Source organism: Arctopsyche grandis, chromosome 2 (genome assembly GCF_051622035.1).
Source record: "Arctopsyche grandis isolate Sample6627 chromosome 2, ASM5162203v2, whole genome shotgun sequence".
In the NCBI taxonomy this organism is placed as follows: Eukaryota; Metazoa; Arthropoda; class Insecta; order Trichoptera; family Hydropsychidae; genus Arctopsyche; species Arctopsyche grandis.
The window spans coordinates 4824342-4845519 of NC_135356.1; the positions used below are offsets into that span (position 1 = coordinate 4824342).

The 21178-nt window shown below is 37.9% G+C and overlaps 1 protein-coding gene across 2 annotated transcripts; it reads left to right on the forward strand.

Annotated features, from left to right (window-relative positions):
• The first annotated feature begins 5389 nt into the window (after nucleotides 1-5389).
• On the forward strand, nucleotides 5390-20418 carry Tango9 (transport and golgi organization 9). Of its 2 annotated transcripts, XM_077446438.1 has the most exons (9): nucleotides 5390-5450; nucleotides 14297-14465; nucleotides 14537-14701; nucleotides 14980-15127; nucleotides 15206-15370; nucleotides 17449-17613; nucleotides 19244-19370; nucleotides 19454-19659; nucleotides 19734-20418. In XM_077446438.1, the coding sequence occupies exons 2-8, from the start codon at nucleotides 14319-14321 to the stop codon at nucleotides 19656-19658; spliced, it is 1122 nt and encodes a 373-aa protein (XP_077302564.1). In that variant the 5' UTR covers nucleotides 5390-5450; nucleotides 14297-14318; the 3' UTR covers nucleotide 19659; nucleotides 19734-20418. The 2 variants fall into 2 exon arrangements, with proteins under 2 accessions (XP_077302564.1, XP_077302563.1); XM_077446437.1 differs by lacking the exon at nucleotides 5390-5450 and adding an exon at nucleotides 9978-10070 and having other exon boundaries at nucleotides 19454-20418.
• Nucleotides 20419-21178: the final 760 nt, after the last annotated feature.

The following is a 21178-nucleotide window of genomic DNA, read 5'->3' on the forward strand; positions in this document are numbered from 1 at the left end:
CCACTACACTACGCGGACTTGGAAGATCAACCAGCCGGACGAGCCAGCAACACACTGCCGTATCCAGAGACCTTCCGTACATAGCTGAATGCTGAGCCAGCGACACTCTACCATATCCAGAGACCGCTGAACGACATACTTTTGCCCACAAATACCATACCTTTGTACAACCATAGGCAAACAATAAAACTTTATAAAACTAGCACAACAGTGTTTCGTTAGGCCGGGATACGGTCAACACACATGTAACCCGCCTACATTGGTACTAATCCGACGTGATCTACGCAACCTTCTGATCATCCAACAGCGCTGTCAACACATCGCTACCCCGCCTACATTGGTGACCCCATCTTTGAACCACACAACAGTGTTTCGTTAGGCCGGGATACGGTCAATACATCGTACCCCGCCTACAGTGCTCTTATCCAATTGTTCCTTTCATCCTCATTCAAGGAAATATTTCCTTAAATATATACATTCCCTAAATATGTGTAGGCGGGGTACGATGTGTTGACCGTATCCCGGCCTAACGAAACACTGTTGTGTGGTTCAAAGATGGGGTCACCAATGTAGGCGGGGTAGCGATGTGTTGACAGCGCTGTTGGATGATCAGAAGGTTGCGTAGATCACGTCGGATTAGTACCAATGTAGGCGGGTTACATGTGTGTTGACCGTATCCCGGCCTAACGAAACACTGTTGTGCTAGTTTTATAAAGTTTTATTGTTTGCCTATGGTTGTACAAAGGTATGGTATTTGTGGGCAAAAGTATGTCGTTCAGCGGTCTCTGGATATGGTAGAGTGTCGCTGGCTCAGCATTCAGCTATGTACGGAAGGTCCCTGGATACGGCAGTGTGTTGCTGGCTCGTCCGGCTGGTTGATCTTCCAAGTCCACGTAGTGTAGTGGTGGCTGGTCAGGAGCTGTATGTTGACTGGTCTGTTGCTGTGTGTCGACGCTTGCTGCTGTGGGTCGACTGGTCTGGTGCTGTGTGTCGACGCTTGCTGTTGTGGGTCGACTGGTCTGGTGCTGTGTGTCGACGCTTGCTGTTGTGGGTCGACTGGTCTGGTGCTGTGTGTCGACGCTTGCTGTTGTGGGTCGACTGGTCTGTTGCTGTGTGTCGACGCTTGCTGCTGTGGGTCGACTGGTCTTGTTTGGGTTGTACCTCCTTTTATAGTGTTTTTGGAATGCTTGGTGGAAGTGGTTATTGACGCGTACGAAAGGAATTTTGTTTTCGTCGAGGCGTCGAATTTTCTGGAATGCTTGATGGAAGTGGTTATTGACGCGTACGAGAGGAATTTTGTTTTCGTCGAGGCGTCGAATTTTCTGGAATGCTTGGCGCCTTTCCGCTCGATGTATTTTAATGGTGGCGGCGTGTTTCGACCGTTTTGGTTCCACTCGACTGGTAGGGGCGTTCCGCCTGAGTTTAATATAACGACTGCAGGTGCATGTCGTCTGGGTTTCGGGAATGTAGTTTGTTGTTGCGGAATATTCTCGAATGTTTCGATGATGATGACGACGACGAGATTCCTACATGGCTCTCCGGTGAGTGTTAACGATGTGTGTGATTTTGTGGGAATCTTGATGTGTTGGAGTCTATTGACTCGATGGCGTCGTTGTTTGTCCGGTTGTGCTGGAGAAAGTTGTCTCAACAGCGGGTCTTGTGTTGCATGCCGGTCCAAGTCTTGTTCTCTACCAGGTTGCTTATTTTGGGCGAGCTGCGTTGGTAGTGAAGGTTTGTGATGGCTTGGATGGTGCTGTTGTGCAGGCTGCTGTGTTCTGCGTGGAGTCATTCGCGTGACTGTTTTGCTGGTTGTGCTGGAGTTAGTTGACTCGGCAGCGGGTCTTGCGTGAAGAACGTTGGTTGACGAAGTGCGTTGAGTGCTGGTCTTCGTTGGTTGTGCTGGAGTTAGTTGTCTCGGCAGCGGGTCTTGCGTGAAGAACGTTGTTTGACGAAGTGCGTTGAGTGCTGGTCTTCGTTGGTTGTGCTGGAGTTAGTTGTCTCGACAGCGGATCTTGCGTGAAGAACGTTGGTTGACGAAGTGCGTTGAGTGCTGGTCTTCGTTGGTTGTGCTGGAGTTAGTTGTCTCGACAGCGGATCTTGCGTGAAGAACGTTGGTTGACGAAGTGCGTTGAGTGCTGGTCTTCGTTGGTTGTGCTGGAGTTATTTGTCTCGACAGCGGATCTTGCGTGAAGAACGTTGGTTGACGAAGTGCGTTGAGTGCTGGTCTTCGTTGGTTGTGCTGGAGTTAGTTGTCTCGACAGCGGATCTTGCGTGAAGAACGTTGGTTGACGAAGTGCGTTGAGTGCTGGTCTTCGTTGGTTGTGCTGGAGTTAGTTGTCTCGACAGCGGATCTTGCGTGAAGAACGTTGGTTGACGAAGTGCGTTGAGTGCTGGTCTTCGTTGGTTGTGCTGGAGTTAGTTGTCTCGACAGCGGCTGTGTTGTGTTGGAGCTAGTTGGCTTAGTGGCGATTTGTTTCACCGGTTGTGCTGGAGTGGGTTGACTCAACAGCGGGTTGTGTTGGTAGCTGGTCCATATGTACTTTCACACCATGTTACTGTTTCGGTCGTTACAATGGTAGTGAAGGTTTGTGTCGGTCTGGACGGTGCTGTTGTGCAGGCTGCGGCGTCCTGCGTGGGCTCATCGAGGTGATGACTCATCGGAGGTGTGATGAGCGGTGCTGGCGGATCAACAGTAGTGGATCCATTTGGTTGTTGTCTCCGGGTTGCGTCTTGTTGTGGCGAAAGCTGCGGAGTTGTTTGACATGGTCACTAGTTGTGGGGACATGTAGCGGACTGCGTTTGAAGTCTGCGTTGAGGGTTGCGTTGTAGACTGCATTGTAGGCTGCGGTTGCGTGAAGTCTGCGGTTGCATGACGCTTGCGGTTGCGTGAAGTCTGCGGTTGCTATGTAGGCTGCGATGTGGGCTGCTATGTAGGCTGCGATGTGGGCTGCTATGTAGGCTGCGATGTGGGCTGCTATGTAGGCTGCGCTGTGGGCTGCTATGTAGGCTGCGATGTGGGCTGCTATGTTGACTGCGCTGTTGACTGCTGTCGTGGCGGCTGTTGGTTGTTGTGGAGGCTGCACTGTGGGCTGCCGTGTTGACTGCGCTGTTGACAGCTATGAAGGCTGCGATGTAGGCTGCTATGTAGGCTGCGCTGTGGGCTGCGATGTTGACTGCGCTGTTGACTGCTATGAAGGCTGCGTTGTTCTAAGATGGGGTCACCAATGTAGGCGGGGTACGATGTGTTGACCGTATCCCGGCCTAACGAAACACTGTTGTGTGGTTCAAAGATGGGGTCACCAATGTAGGCGGGGTAGCGATGTGTTGACAGCGCTGTTGGATGATCAGAAGGTTGCGTAGATCACGTCGGATTAGTACCAATGTAGGCGGGTTACATGTGTGTTGACCGTATCCCGGCCTAACGAAACACTGTTGTGCTAGTTTTATAAAGTTTTATTGTTTGCCTATGGTTGTACAAAGGTATGGTATTTGTGGGCAAAAGTATGTCGTTCAGCGGTCTCTGGATATGGTAGAGTGTCGCTGGCTCAGCATTCAGCTATGTACGGAAGGTCCCTGGATACGGCAGTGTGTTGCTGGCTCGTCCGGCTGGTTGATCTTCCAAGTCCACGTAGTGTAGTGGTGGCTGGTCAGGAGCTGTATGTTGACTGGTCTGTTGCTGTGTGTCGACGCTTGCTGCTGTGGGTCGACTGGTCTGGTGCTGTGTGTCGACGCTTGCTGTTGTGGGTCGACTGGTCTGGTGCTGTGTGTCGACGCTTGCTGTTGTGGGTCGACTGGTCTGGTGCTGTGTGTCGACGCTTGCTGTTGTGGGTCGACTGGTCTGTTGCTGTGTGTCGACGCTTGCTGCTGTGGGTCGACTGGTCTTGTTTGGGTTGTACCTCCTTTTATAGTGTTTTTGGAATGCTTGGTGGAAGTGGTTATTGACGCGTACGAAAGGAATTTTGTTTTCGTCGAGGCGTCGAATTTTCTGGAATGCTTGATGGAAGTGGTTATTGACGCGTACGAGAGGAATTTTGTTTTCGTCGAGGCGTCGAATTTTCTGGAATGCTTGGCGCCTTTCCGCTCGATGTATTTTAATGGTGGCGGCGTGTTTCGACCGTTTTGGTTCCACTCGACTGGTAGGGGCGTTCCGCCTGAGTTTAATATAACGACTGCAGGTGCATGTCGTCTGGGTTTCGGGAATGTAGTTTGTTGTTGCGGAATATTCTCGAATGTTTCGATGACGATGACGACGACGAGATTCCTACATATGTAATGTGGAAAAATATTCATAAATGAATATTTGTACTTTCTATTGAATATTTTCGCGGCCCCCGCGAGAAATCCTACGGCCCCCCAGGGGGTCACGACCCCCAATTTGGGAAGCACTGCCTTGAACAACACATTTCTCTTGATATCATTTGTATAAATTCTATAAATTATTTTACTACGCATGTTCATATATGATTTTGGTAATATTGTGAATACAAAGAAAAGAAAACGATGTACTAAGTGATGAAAAGAGAGACGATCTGGTATATGAGGACCTGCAGAAGGAAATTCCAAGATAATAAATAATTGAAATACAATATATTGTATATATTTAAGCAAACCATTAATACGAGTTTTTGAATATCGATCTTTATATATATAATAGACAGATTGAAATATGCAGATTATGATGACTACAATTAACAATAGGAAAGTACTAAAATTTAGTTTGTATAATTTTCCTGTGCGACGGGAGATCAGCACAAGCGATTTTCATGCGAGCGGTTATACTGATAGCAATTCACAATTTACTGAAGCGTTGTAAGTAATTACTGAAGCGTTGTAGTTGCCACTTGCAAGCCGCCTATTTCGAACAAGCGATGATAACTAATAGGCTATTTACGTAAAGCATCCGACTCAAACACAAACCGGATATTTATAGTACTGCATTTACATGAAAATTGGTCACACCCAAAAATTCGACCAATTTTAAATTTTTGAGTGTGACGAGTTTTTTCGTGACCTATTTTCGGGTGTGACCAGTTTTCTCGTGACTTGTTTTAGGGTGACCAGTTTTAGAGCGACCGGTTGTCCTGTGACCGGTTCACATTTGACTAGTAATCACCGAACCGTGTCAATGCGAGTATCTAAAAATGCATTGACACAATGCGAGTATGTATGTAAAAATGCGTCGATTTGAAAATCTGATTGATATACCTTTTTTTTTCAATTTTCCCAAAATTCCCGTCACCTAAAGTTCCCAGGGAAATTACCGGCTTATTCCTGGGAATAAACTGGGTTTTTCCCACCGGCACATCTCTAGTTGACAGTTTGACACATCTAATTTTCTTTTTCACAACAAAACCGTATTATGATAAGCTTTATTTTTAACTCTGGCAGCACTGGCTACGAATACACCTTGTTGCTGCTGGCTTGTCATAGTGTCAGACGGCTCGTCGGAGGTATCGCTTTCTTTATTTTCAAATTTAAAACTCAGCATTTTACACTATAGATTTTCCAAATTTCAATATCTTCAACTCCTCCTTAAATTCTTTCAAGCCTTTTTACCGGTGGAAGAGTTAAGCGCAATTATCCCATCCATTATTTGTAGGTTATGTATCGCTATTGTTTCGTTTGAAGTGCGCAATGACTCATTGATATCCTATACACACATGAATTGGCGTGGTCATAAATATAACTACAGATAAGGTTGCACTCTGACCGCGTTCATGTTTATAATTATACTTGCATGCAATATGTTTGTGCATACATTGATTATTCATACATATGTACTTCCTTTTGGTAAATGAGACATACTTACAACATGTTTTTAGTCATATGTGTATTGCTTTGCGTATGTAATATGTGTGTTTTTTCATTGTTTGAAAAGATTTACAATCTCATGTCCAAGTTTGAGGCTTCGAAACCTTGTTATCTTTTATCACAAATTTTTAAATTGTTTTAGTATCTTGGATTTTCCCTTCTGCAGGTCCTCAGATACTAGTTTGATTCCTTCTTTTTACCTCTTAGTACCCCGTACTCCTTTCTTTGTATTCCAAATATAACCCTAATGATTAGGGTTGCCAGATTTCTTCCAAGTCAAACCGGGACCCGAAAAAATCAACATTTAGTTTTTATTTCAAATAATTTCATTTGGCGACAATTGAAATCATAGTTTTCAACTACACTGTACTGTAGTATACTTTCAACTACATTTATAGTACTTTCTTTGTATACTCCTTTCTTTGTATTCCAAATATAACCCTAATGATTAGGGTTGCCAGATTTCTTCCAAGTCAAACCGGGACCCGAAAAAATCAACATTTAGTTTTTATTTCAAATAATTTCATTTGGCGACAATTGAAATCATAGTTTTCAACTACACTGTACTGTAGTATACTTTCAACTATATTTATAGTACTTTCTTTGTATACTCCTTTCTTTGTATTCCAAATATAACCCTAATGATTAGGGTTGCCAGATTTCTTCCAAGTCAAACCGGGACCCGAAAAAATCAACAATTAGTTTTTATTTCAAATAATTTCATTTGGCGACAATTGAAATCATAGTTTTCAATGCACTGTAGTATACTTTCAACTACATTTATAGAAAGTCTTATTTCTTTCATTAGTCCATTGAATCTCCATTAACGAGAATATTCGAGAATATATGTAATTTAACTACCCATTTTTCTACAGCTACTTTTCCATTCGAAATTGGAGATTGTAATTCTCTTTTAAATATATTTTTTTGATGCAACAAATTTATCGAACAAATATCGTTGTTGCAACCCTACGTAATATATTAAAAACTATCCAATTGTTTGATTTAATATTTGTACAATATCATATTTAATTTGAAATTAAATATATTGAATTTGAATTTGGAGTCAAAAACCTGTAGCAAAGATTTGCTGATGTCAATGTTTTAAGTGGGTCGTGAAAACTGAGAAGCGACGCCAGAGTTTAATAGTGGTGTGTGATATTCATCGATTTTATGATGATGTCAACGTCTAGCGTTTCTGTATTTATGCATTATGGCATTTATATGTCTCATATTATTTCAATCTAGACCGCGAGAATTTGATGATGTCGATATTTCGCATTGTGTTATTATAAAGGTGTCATCTTTCTATGTGAATTTAAATAATGTAAATGTTTGAAACTCTTGTCTATTTACATTTGCAAGTGTTAAGTGAGAGTATTGAACGATTCGTGTGAGGTGCATAACAATATATGTATGTATGTGTATATGTACATATAAAGTTTACGAAATGGTATGAACATTTTGTGACCGGTTCACATTTGACTAGTAATCACCGAACCTATTTTTACATATGTATCGTGATAATTGGATTATTAGTCACATTGCGATTGTCACAAAGACAATTTTTGCCATGAAAATCGCGAATACACAATATTTGGCACTCAAGTTCTCGTTAGTATGATAATTATCGTTAGTGTGATGGACTTTTTCGCTGCCAGATGTTCCGTTATAGAGATTTTAGTGACTTTTGGTGGAGCGCTTTGTGACCAATTATCACCGAACCATGTATCATATACTAATATGTATATATTTTACATTTAACCAGCAGTACGGCTTAATGGTAGCGTGTATGTTTAGCACCAAGTGATCAGTGGGTTCGATCCGCCATACTGCTGGTTAGATTTGGGGGTATTTGTGACTCTAAATCGATCGTCTCTTATCAGAGTTTGCCAATTTTATCTGAACATCGTTGAAACGATACCTCAAAATTGGCAAAAAATCATCTTTCCTGTTGTCACAAATCTTCTGTATTTATTGGGTGTATAATTTGTAAAAATGATGTACAAAATCTAAATCCATAGTTGTCTCAATGGATTAATTAATTAATTATTTTTTATTTCGTGTTCTTCAGCTTCTGTAAATACAGTGATTTATGTAATAATAAAATACATTGTCCAAGAAGGCGCATTGGAGTCTTCCTGTCAAGCCTTCCTGGTATATATCTATGTAAAATAAAATAAAAAAATATAATGTCGTTATTCTGTCTGTGTGAAATAACCCTGGGCTTAATATAATATTCGTTTCGATCGCATCATAACATTGTTTATCATGGCGAGCATCTTTATTCAAGAAGAATTATCTGGTAAACAAAAAATATACGTACATAATTTTTATATTAAACTTATTTATAGCAAGATTTTCAGCATCTTTTCAGCATTGCATTGGTGTGAAAATAACGTTTTACTTTTATGGTTTTCTTAAAATATCACAGACAATAATAAAAGTCAATGGGGCAATATGGACAATATGATATTAAGAGGGCTGTACACCCGAAACCTTAATTTTATTAACGTTCCTTTCTTCGATATATATATATATATATATATATATATATATATATATATATATATTGAGTTTATGTATATATTGAGTGAATGCGACAATATATATCAATATATATATTGAGTGAATGCGACAGTTGCGCTTCGACCAGATAAAACGTATTTTAAATTGACAAAATCGAGGTTTCGTATTCTCCTATTTTCTCCTCCAAAACTGGACCAATTTTTAAAAAAGTTTCATCATCGGTATGAGAAAGATACTTTCTGTGCATCTATTGGCGTATTTTTTTTAAAATCGACCGTTTAATAAGCACGCTGGACTCGTTTCGTGGGTGTAAAAAAGAGGCGATTTTATAGATGTTTGGCGGCTCCTAGCTCCTATAAAAAATAATTAATCAAAAAAATAAAACGATAGATGCACCCCAATGGTGGATATCCATAGCATATTAAAAAATAATTTCTCTAGTGCACTCTCATCTTTCCTATGGTGTTCCTTTTACCCTTTTGCATTCTCTTGGGTACCATTCTAGCACTTCTTTCGTCCATTCTTCTAGCTACGTGGTCCACCCATTGCCATTTCAGTCTCTTTACTCTATCCACTATGTCCACTACTCTCGTCATACTTCTCACCCACGTATTCCGCTTCCTGTCTTTCCTCGTTATACCGAGCATACAGCGTTCCATACTTCTTTGAGTGCATTGGACTTTGTGTAGCAGCTTGTCGTTCAGTGTCCAAGTTTAACATCCATACGTCATCACTGGCAAAACGAATTGATCGAAGATCTTTTTCTTCAAACAGCGGCATTTTTTATTTAAAAACGTAAAGGAGGTTTGTAAAAACAACATTCATTCGTCCGAATGTACTCCATCCTAGTTTCATACCTCTCTTTATTTCATCTTCTTTACTACCGGACGTGTCTATTATTTGACGTAAATATAAATAATTATTTACTACTTCTATTGGTTTATCATCTGATGAGATACTATCGGGCATGCAATGACTATTGAACATTAGTTTGGTCTTATTTACGTTCATTTTTAAACCTACTTTCCCTGTCCAGCTGTGTTAGTCTGTTAAGTACATAGGTCAGGTGGATCGCGAGCTATTTAAACTATATTGTCTGCGAACCGAATTAAAACTGTATTGTCTGGTAGTGGATATAGCGAAGAAATGTCAAATGTCAATAGATGAGAGGTGGACATTGTTCTGGAATGGTGCCCGAGAGAATGTAAAACGGTGCAAGGAATTCTTCGAAGGATATTTTTGGATGAAATCAGAAAAGTGTGTGGGATGAGATGGATGACAGTTGCCCAAAACAGACGAATGGAAGCGTGTTGATGATCCAACAGTAGGTGATTATCAATTTTTAGCATTTATTTTTAGCTTTAAGATATGTGACGCTTTTTCATGTGCTTGCTGCAACTATGTATAAAAGTGTTTTCCCGATTTGGCTTTTGATCTCCGACCTCATACAAGTACGTACATGTATGTAATTCTTAACAAATGTGCGCGGTTGCCTCTATGCGACATCATATTACAATATTTCTGCTAGTCATTTGTGAGTGCTGTTATCTATTCGCACTCTCGAATGACACTATTTTGTAGAATTTTGCGATAGTTGAATACAAATCTGTTATTCAAAAGCGGCGCTTTATTTGTTTATCTCTACGTGGTGCTGAATGAGGTCGGTGAACATTGAACGGCGCGGTCGTCATTTGAGGGTTTCGCTCGAATACAAGTGGTGCAAACTGTTTGTAAGACGTGGATAGTGGAGATCACCCCATATAGACTGTAAATCAATTGATTGTATGTCCGTCATCGACTATCATAGTGTTTAGTATTTAATATTTTGTCGAAAAGGGGCGGTATTAATGCGATATCTGTAAATTTGGCTATATTTTCGATTAAGTTACATGCGCAGTATAGATTATATGTATGTATATGTCACAGTGAAATCATAACCAGTTCAATTTTCACTGACCTCTATTAGTAAAATTGTAATTTTTGACTGTTGATGCTTGATAGTGCGTCGCTGACACGAATCGCGCCACCCTACGTCACAATCCCGCTCCTCTCCATCCTCAATCCGATGCCGAACTCGCGCTCACAAACCCTGTGCTCCTGTCCATTCCCACTCTCCTCATGGTCCACTATCTTAGCAGCCAACACTTGTTTATTTAAGGTTAGGTTAGGTTAAGTTAAGTTAGGGTTGGTTTTATTTATTTAAGGTTAGGTCGTTAGGGTTGGTAGTACGTTGTAATTCGAATTCGTATGTTGTAATTCTATTGTTATTATTAGAGGTCGGACCGGAAGCGTGCCGTTCTTTGTTTATTGTTCGTTGTGCATTGTTCATTTTTATGATGAACCTTTGTTAAAGGTTCGCCGAACCTTTTTTTATTGCACTCTGGCTTTGTGAATAGACCCAAAATGCCGTGATTCCTGGAAAAAGCACGCTCTCTATCCGCCCTTTAGTTATTATATCCATACTCACTCACTGCTTGAGTTACAATTTCACTGTAACACAGCGGTTTCCAAACTTTATGCTACTACGCCTCCCTAAAAAAAAATTTTTTCTCCGCGCCTCCCTACCTTTTATTTTTTAATAGATATAATAATATAGACACGTTTTAAATATTAAACCTTTATTTAAAAATAAAATACTGAACTCTACAATAGACAGAATAATAAAAAGGTTTTGCTATAACATAAATTTATACGAACACGTACATATATTTATTTTTATATTAAATTACTAATTAAACTACATCTAACACGTCAAAATTGAATGCGAAGGATGTTGTTGTTTATTGGCACAAAGTTTATCAAATCTTGGGGGCAATATGGAGAGTGCCACTCGTAACTCCTTTTCGACTATTAACCTGGCTCGATATTTGGTTTTCATTGCAGCTAGTGCCGAAAAGCCCGTTTCGCATAAATAAGACGTTACGAACGGTAGCAGCACTTGCATTTCTTTGCAATACAAAGATTCATACTCTCCACTTGGATTCATCCAAAATTTAATTACGGTTTCATTTTGAAACTTTTGTTTTAGTCAGCTATCGCATGATAATTCTATCAATTTTTATTTTTCGATGGTTGTCAGCTCGAATTCGTCTTCTTCATTGTAGTTAAATGGATTCTGTATCCACAAAAACTTTGAGAAATCAAGGTCTTTGAAATAATTGGCAAAATGCAGCACTAAAACATCCAAGTGGTCGGTAAAAATATTTTTACTTGCTTCAATATTGGCTGTGGCCCAAAAATCTTTTGAAAGTGAAAACCTATCCAACCCATTCTTTTGTAAATTTGATTTCCATAACTTTAATTTTTTAATGAAAGCTTTTACTTTGTCTTTTTGAATAAGTGGGTGCATTTGTGATTGATTTATTTAAACCGCTCAATTTTCCAAAAATTTCAACCAAATAAGCAAGTTTAACAATAAAATTATCGTTCGTCATACAAAAGTGAGGTATAATTAGCTTCCATATCAGCACACAGCTTTGCAAACAGCCTTGCTCTCAAAGGACTATTCTTAATGTTGTTTATAATTTTTATAACTTTTGTAAAAATGCAGTTCAGTTTCTCGCTCATATTTTTTGACAATAGAGCTGCTCTGAGAATCATACAGTGTGTCCAGATAGCATGTGGTGCTTTCTTTTTGATCAATGCTTTAAGACCTGCTTTGTGTCCGGACATTGAGTGAGCTCCGTCGGTACACAGTCCAATTATTATTGTATGTCGATCACAACGCAATTATTTCACTTTATGTCGTTTTCTTCAACAAAACTGTCTATTATATTAAAAATTTCAATGGATGTGGTCTTCCCAAGAATGTGTTTGCAAAATAATATATCTTCTAATATATTATTATCCGCAACATATCGAACATATCCAATTAAATGGGCATCTTTAGCTAAAACAGAGCGTATGCAAAGGCGCAATTTTTAAAATCTTCTTCTCCGGATAATTTTTTATAGGAATTAAATGTATATATAAAAATGAAAGAAAAATAAAAATAAACATTCATGCATTGAATTTTTACTGTTAAGCTACGATATGAAGTTTTATTTATTTGTAGATATTATGGTATGAAAATTATTTTTTTATTAAAAAGTTTTGGCGCCTCCCCTGGCAATAGTCCGCGCCTCCCCTGGGAGGCGCGCCTCCCAGTTTGGAAACCGCTGCTGTAACATATACATATAAAGTTGTGTATGTACATATGTCTAAATACATCACACCAGCACCACACTTTTCTGGGATCATCCATCCATCTCCCTTGTGGCCTTTCTTGCACCCCTTTACATCCTCTCGGGTACCATTCGAGCACTTCTTTGCTTCATCTATCATCCGTTCTTCTATATATGTTTGCCCATTGCCATTTCAATCTCTACTCTCACCATTTTATCGACCACCTTTGTCTGTTAGAGTTGGTTTTATCTGTTTAAGGTAAGGTTAAGTTAGGGTTGGTTTTATTTATTAAAGATTGGGTTGTCAGGGTTGGTAGTATGTTGTAATTCGAATTATCAATTCACTGAAATTGAGAAGTGAATTCGTAATTTTATTGTTATATCCATACTCACTGCTAGAGTCGGCGAAATTAAGTGAAATTGTAATTTCACCGACAATAACAGTTTCACTGTAACAACTCAAATGCTGAGTCTTTTGTCATAGTCATGTAAGTAATAGAGAAAGATCTGTCCTTTATTACTAAAATTACAAAACTGCAAAAATGGTGTAGATTATTATTCTTTTCTATCGTTTGCGTAACCACGGTTTCAATTTGAAGCAAGTCTGAACTGAAGCAGTTCACTTATGATTATTTCGAAGAACATATTGAGCTTCGGTTGGTCTCTAACAGATCTCATTTGCTATGCTATAATACTATGTAGATACATAGTTTGCTTTTATTGATGCGGTAAATGTATGATTTTCATTAAAAGTGTTCATTTTCAAGATACTAAGGGTGAAAACCCACACAGCAAGGAACGTGGCATGTGGAACGGCGACAAGCTCTACTACATTTCTTCAAATGTGGGATACACCGTTATTGATCACGGTCAAGCAAGGATACAATTTTATAAATACAAGGATACAATTTTACCGAAAACACTCCAGGGGGTCATTTCGGGTTGGCGTGTGGTGGGCATTCCATGGTTACCTGGCAACTCGTTCACAGATTTTCCGTAAACCGAGGATGCGCTCCAGGCATTACGTATACGGCCATCTCTTTCTCACCCCCGTCTGTTCACCAAGATCTCGTTTACTATGCCATTACGTATGCAGCCATCTCTTTCACAGACCGTCTGTTATCGGTGAACAGACAGTCTGTGAAAGAGATGGCTGCATACGTAATGGCATAGTAAACTAGATCTTGGTGAACAGACGGGGTGAGAAAGAGATGGCCGTGTACGTAATGCCTGGAGCGCATCCTCGGTTTACGGAAAATCTGTGAACGAGTTGTCGTGTCACCGCATTTCATGAATATGTACAAGTCACGGCCCATTTTTTTCGCAATTTTAAAAGTATCTAAAGAAAAAACCACGTGCCACGTGCATCTCTGTGTGTTTTCGCCCTAATCATCTGTTTTCACCACATGTTGTACTCTTGCGGTAATTATTTGTTTTAACATATGTCATAGAACTTGTATAGAAACTTGTAAAAGTTCAATCTTCAACTAACGCACTGAATTGACTTGCCTCTCTACTTACAACATGTACATATTTACAATATTCGATAATTATATAAATATATGTGTAATCTGTGATATCTTGCAATCGCGTTGTTTATTCATTTATGATTGTGTATTGAAAAAGCAATGATTAAATGGCTTTATTTTAATCTTATAATGACATGCGATATATTTAGGTTCAATATTTTTGTTTACGTACATTTAACGAAACGTCAATATCATACAAAGGTCAATATCATACTTGGCTTTTCCGTTGGTGCTGATTTTTCGTTTTGCACTTGTCTGTTTCAGATATACATAAATCCGGTAAAACATGGCTTGGACGAAATATCAGAAGTTTTTGGCGTTGATACTCGTCATCACCGGGTCAATTAACACTTTGTCTACAAAATGGGCCGATATGCTGGACTCCGAAGGATCTGACGGTCAGATTCGACCGTTTCAACATCCGTTCTTACAGGTGTGGTATTTTCGTTGTTTACAATTGGACGTCGCTTTTGTTAATTACTTACATTTGAATTTCCATTGCAGTCCAGCTTCATGTTTCTTGGTGAAATGATGTGTTTGGTAGTTTTCAAAATGTTAGTGTGTGGATTTGCCGGACGACCATCGGTATCGACGCAAACAAACGGTCTGGTCAGCGGAAACAGAAACTTCAGTCCTTTCATTCTTATGTTGCCCGCTACTTTGGATTTGGTACGTATTATGATTACCGAAAGGTGCAACCTTTACCGGTCCATACATTGGACCAGTATCGTTTCTCAGTGCGTTGTTTTCCCAAGTACAATCTTTTCATCAGTGATCGATTATGAGTTCGAATCAGTCAAAATCCCGCGTTTGAAGTTTCGCATGATCACAAAACTTCATCTATTGTTACTACGTACATGGATAAAGTAAAAATCAAGCAAATATTCTATACTTTTTTGCATTCATCATATAATATGTGTGTGTTGTATATATATATTTTTTTACAGATTGCGACCTCTACAATGTATATAGGGTTGAATTTAACATATGCGAGCAGTTTTCAAATGTTCCGAGGTTCTATAATCGTTTTCACTGCTATACTCTCTGTCGTTTTCCTCGACAAGAAGATAATCGCCCGGGAATGGTGTGGCATAGGTGGTTGTCTTATTTGCTTTAAAAACATTGTAACATCCGTTGCAAAAGTTGCAATATTATTTCGATTTGTTTATTTAGGGTGTGTAATCATCGGATTGGTTGTCGTCGGCGCTTCAGATTTTCTAAATAAAGATACATCACAGACGTACGGCCAGAACAGTATAATCACCGGCGACTTGTTGATAGTATTGGCTCAGATCATATCCGCCACGCAAATGGTCTACGAGGAAAAGTATGTATCTGGTAAGTGCAAAAACGTTTTTATTTATTTATTTTTACATATACAGTGCCCCACAGAATTAAGTGGACACTTCAGAAAAAAAACTTTAAGACAGAATATTTTTGTTATGATACATTTTGCACAAGAGAAATAAATCATTAATATTCATGATACTTAGGTTTAAAAAATTATACAAAAATATTTTGAAAAAACAATACCGTTTATTAAAAAAAAAAAAAAATGAGCAAAATACAGAAAAATGAGCAGTAAAATTAAGTGGACAGAGAGAAATTGAGATATATATTTTTTTTAAAACTTGTATGAGATCCTTTGGAATTAATTACAGCCTGCAGTCTATTGGGTGTGCTTTCAACTAATTTTTGGTGTGTCAGCATCTAAATTTTTTCAAATAGTGGACAATTCATGAAAAAACATTTTTTATTTTTATTTAAAATTTTTTGGTCCATTCTAATAGACCACTAATTTTCTATGGGATTAATATCTGGTGATTGGGGAGGCCACTCAATTAATTAAATTGTATCTTCTTCGAAAAATTTCATTGTTTTCTTCGATTTGTGTTTTAGGTCGTTGTCCTGTTGAAAGATGAAAATACTCCCCAGACCAATTTGTTTCGACTGATTCTTCCAAATTGTCTTTGATTATATCGATGTATATATGGGAGTCCATTATTCCTTCTATTTTGGCTGGACTCCGACGCCCTTCCAGGAAAAACAGCCCCATATCATAATTGAGCCACCACCATATTTCACCGTTTTCTCAACACACTTGTTTTTGAGGGCTTCACTGAATTTTTTCCATACTTTTCTTTTACTTTTTGTGCCGAACTCAAAGCTCAAATTTACGTTCGTCACTCCACACAATTCGTTTCCAAAACGATAAAGGCATTGCAATATATTTTTTGGCGAATCTTAATCTCTTCGCTTGGTTCACCTTGCTGGTTAAAGGTTTGCGCCGCACTCTACATTTTTTTAAGCCAACTTCTTTTAATCTACGTGACTCTGTCTTCTACAAGATATTCAACGACAGGTCTTCTTTAATTTACCGACAAGTTTTCGTCGGTTCTTGCTTTACTTTCTTAAAAATCAGACGATCACCCCGTTGATTTGTTCATTTTTTTCTTCCTCTTCCCGGTAAATTCTCAACAGTGTCATGGTTTTTGAATTTATTCCAAATCTTTTCGGCAGCACTTTGAAATACGATATTTACTCGCGATATCACAAAAACTCACACCAATTTTATCATCTACCAGAAATTTTCGAACTTAAACATGAATTTCAGATTTTTTTCGACATTTTATTTTTACAACACTACACGGGAACAATATTAACGAAACCACTGTCTCCTACCAATTCAAAAGATAGAATGATAAAACACAAAAAAATTGAAGAAATCGTATCAGTAATAACTGAAATACAGGGTCCCAAACACATTCGTTCCGCATGAACGCACGACCCAATTTTTGAATTGTGACGAATGCGGCAATGTCAACGAAACAGCTATAAAGCGAAAAAAACGAAATGTCTAAATTAGGATCATAAAATAACACCCTTTTAATTTTTGAAAACTATAAAGCTCTATGTTAAATACTTTTTGAGAAAACCGCGTTCTTGTGTACACACTTAATTCTGTCGGGCACTGTATATATGCCAGGAAGGCCTTACACGTAAACCCCAATGTGCCTTCCTGGTCAATTAAAAACATTGCAGCATTTTTATTACATAAATCGCTGAATTTCGTAATGCTGCAAAACTCGAAATTATCTATTATTTAATTAATTACTTAATCCATAGAGACATCTATGGATTTAAACTTGTACGTAAATTTTATTGTACATAAATCAAATTCAGAATGTGGTGACATAGTGGTTAGGATGGTTTTTGCCAATTTGATGGAGGAACCGTTCAACCGAAACGATCGACTTGGAATCACAAATATCCGAGTCTGACCAGTAGCATTAAGGAATAGTACGGGATCGTACCCGGCAACCTCTCACCGAGCCATGCTGCTGGCTGTTTTCTTTTGTATAGTATGTTTGTAATTCGTTTCCTTGTTATTAATGATTTTTAATTGGATTTTACAGGCTTGGATATAGCTCCATTGCAGGCTGTAGGATGGGAAGGAGTTTTCGGTTTCTTCATTCTTCTCATTCTTCACGTCATATTCTATTACACTCCGGCACCACCCCGTTTCAACAACAATCCTAGACAGACTTTTGAAGATGCAATTGACGGTCTTATTCAAATAGGTATGTAATGCTTTCGCTGTAAAGTGGGCTAAAACAATATTAAATAGACTTAAGAGGGTTGTACACCCGAAACCTTAATTTTGTTGCCGTTGCTTTCTTCGATATATATATATATTGAGTGAATGCGACAATATATATCAATATATATATATATATATATATATATATATATATATATATATATATATATATATATATATATATATATATATATTGAGTGAATGCGACAGTTGCGCTTCGACCAGATATTACGTATTTTAAATCGACAAAATCGAGGTTTCGTATTCTCCAATTTTCTCCTCCGAAATTGGACCAATTTTAAAAAAAATTTCATCATCGGTATGAGAAAGATATTTTCTATGCAACTGTGTGCGTATTTTTTTTTAAATAAGCACACTGGACTCTTTTCGTGGTTGTAAAAAAGAGGCGATTTTATAGATTTTTGGCGGCTCCCTAGCTCCTATAAAAAATAACTAATCAAAAAAATAAAAGCACAGATGCATGTCAATGGTGGATATCCATAGCATATTAAAAAATAATTTCTCTAGTGCCATAATTGAGGAAGGGAGAAGTGTAATATGTTTGTATGGACAAGGCGCTGGTGTCCAGCCCTCTTAAGGCGAAAACACATTCAACTGAATGGCACGGTACCAGTTTTCATAGTTTCCAGTCAAGAAAAAGCGTTCCCAGTTCATTGTTAATTCGTACGATCTTATTATCGACAAGTTTCTCTTACATTTCTTCAAATATAGGATTAGCCGTTATCAATCACTGTCAAGCTTATATCAGTACAAGGACAAAATATCACCAGAAACACTCCAGGGGGTGATTTTTTGGGACTGCGTACCTCGAGGATGGCTAGGCATGTTTGGGTTTTATTTTCATGCTAAAAAGTATCAAAAAAAAAAACGCGTGCCGCGTGCCTCTATGTGTTTTCGCCCTTAATCAGACACTTAACTCTTTGAGTGCAGACGTCTTTTCTGTTGAAAGTCCTAGAATTATTTAGAAATCCAATAGAAAGCAGGTATAAAAATTGTAGCTAATCCAAACAAACCTTAGATCACTACCACCGAAGATTTCGAGTTTTGTAAAAGTGTATTTAGACTCTGTAATATATCTTGCAACAATATAAAATAAACAAATGAGTGTATTAATGAATGTATTTTTCCAAAACTAGTTCCATCTTCTTCATTGTTGTTAAAATGTAATGCTCACAATCTAAATGCCAAGCCACAATCTAAAATACTCAGCAGTTAGGGATTTCCATCGGGATATTCTGCTATGGTTATAAATTCAGAAATTCCGGTGTAAACCAGTCTTTATAAACATTGACACGGATTACACGAGCCATGTTCAATGCTACCTGGAAAGGCTTAGCGGGTAGTTTCTTGTTAACTTTGTAAATGCTCGAAATAAAAATACCTGTCAGCGTTTTTCAGGACCATGGACTTGTTAGCAAAACGCCGATCGGCTTTGGTCAGCATCCAAAGAGTTAAATTAATTCAAACTAATGTTTGTTTTATTATCAGTCCCAATCCTTTGATTTGGAACGGAACTAATATTGTATTTTAAATATTATATATACATAAATATTATATGTCGAGATTTACATATTTCGTTATTATTAAAGGTAACAATGGCCTCCTGATTATATCTGTCGTTGGATGTATCATCTCTATTGCATTTTTCAACTTCGCCGGAATCAGCGTTACTAAGGAGATGTCGGCCACTACGAGGATGGTTCTCGACTCTGTCAGGTAAGATTAAGATCCTGATAAAGCTTGGGAGTGGGACTATGTACGTATACTAAGTATTTTTATTAATTGATGGATCGTTTCAGGACTCTGGTAATTTGGACTGTGTCGCTCGCTGTCGGCTGGCAAGTATTCCACTGGCCACAATTAGTCGGATTCACCATACTCCTGTTGGGAACGTGTCTCTACAACAACATTTTGGTCGACAGAATCTTTAAACGTTTCCAACCAGAAGATGTACAACCGATTGTCAATCGTGACGCGGATGATCTCGATAATACTATACAGTGAGGTTGTTCACTATATATCTGAAATTACCGTCACAATTTCGACAACTATCCACTAATCTTTGTCATTTTTTCGCAGTACGATTTGAGTGAAGCGTCTGATTGAAATTTTTTTATTTTTGATTGGTAATTTGTATGCGAATTTATTAGTATTTTTAATTTTAGTTCTACGAACAATTATTATCGTGTACGCTTTATTTTTTTTTCGAAGTCTTAAATTTATTATTATACCTTAGATATTATACTTACATATATTAAATGAACTTTAAAGCTAAACGTAAAAGCTTTTTGACCAAAAAGATAAGGTATTTGGCACTTTCTAAATGATATACTGAGTTTCGATAGGTTATTATTGATCTCTGTGTTGTATTAATTATATTTTTTTACTTTATTTTAAGGTAAAATTATATTTTTGAGTTTTTGAAGATCATCTTTTATACTATAGATATATATTGTAAAGAGATTCATTCAATAATGAATTTATTACACATTTCCAAAAATTACCAAAACTGAATTGTTTAAATAGCTTAGTTATGTGTTGGGAATTTTAAGAATTATATGCGTAGCTGTAGTTTTTGTTAACAAAGTTTTTGATCTGATAGCTAAATATATGCATATGTAGATTAATATTTTCTTAAGTAAATAAAAATGTTAAAAAAACAGACAAAAATATACACATATATAAAATTGTTAGATTTATAATAATTATATGTCTTTGTATTATTGAATTGATTGATATAAATATGAAATAAAGACAATATTTTAACAATTTTTAGTATTTCTTTCAACAATCTGATTCAGACAAAACTGCTTTACAGTTATTCTAAATACTATTTAACCCTTTTTTGAATTTTAATTCTTGACATTCCAGAATGCAAAAAAAGACGATTCGTGTTTACAGATATGTGTCATCATCTACAGCCATTCAACATCCACTGCTGGATGAAAGCCTCTCCAACATGCTTCCACTCGTCTCTGTTTTGCGCAACTCTCATTCATCTCACTCGTCACATTTTCATAATTTCGTCTACTCATCTTCCCTACGGTGTTCCTTTTACCCTTTTGCATTCTCTTGGGTACCATTCTAGCACTTCTTTTGTCCATTCTTCTAACCACGTGGCCTGCCCATTGCCATTTCAATCTCTTCACTCTATCCACTACCCTTGTCATACTTCTTACCCACATATTTCGTTTCCTGTCCTTCCTTGTTATGCGAAGCATACAACGTTTCATACTTTTTTGAGTGCATTGGACTTTGTGTAGCAACTTGACGTTCAATGTTCAAGTCTCACATTCATACGACATCACTTGGCAAAACACATTGATCAAAGATCTTTTTCTACAGGCGAAGTGGCATATTTATTATACTGGGAACCTGCAGCTCATCTAGACGAGCTGCCATTGGTAAAATTACATAAACATATTGCCTCAGTGAAATCTTATCTAAATATATTTTCACCATTAGATATGTACATAAATCTACATCGCTGAAAATATGCAGCGTACATCTACATACATACATTT

Bases quoted from the DNA above. Each gene is read 5' to 3' on its own strand.
- Tango9 (XM_077446438.1), top strand. From the start codon at position 14,319: ATGGCTTGGACGAAATATCAGAAGTTTTTGGCGTTGATACTCGTCATC. The intron at 14,702-14,979 runs GTACGTATTATG...ATTTTTTTACAG, and splicing joins TGCCCGCTACTTTGGATTTG to ATTGCGACCTCTACAATGTA. The intron at 19,371-19,453 runs GTAAGATTAAGA...GGATCGTTTCAG, and splicing joins ATGGTTCTCGACTCTGTCAG to GACTCTGGTAATTTGGACTG.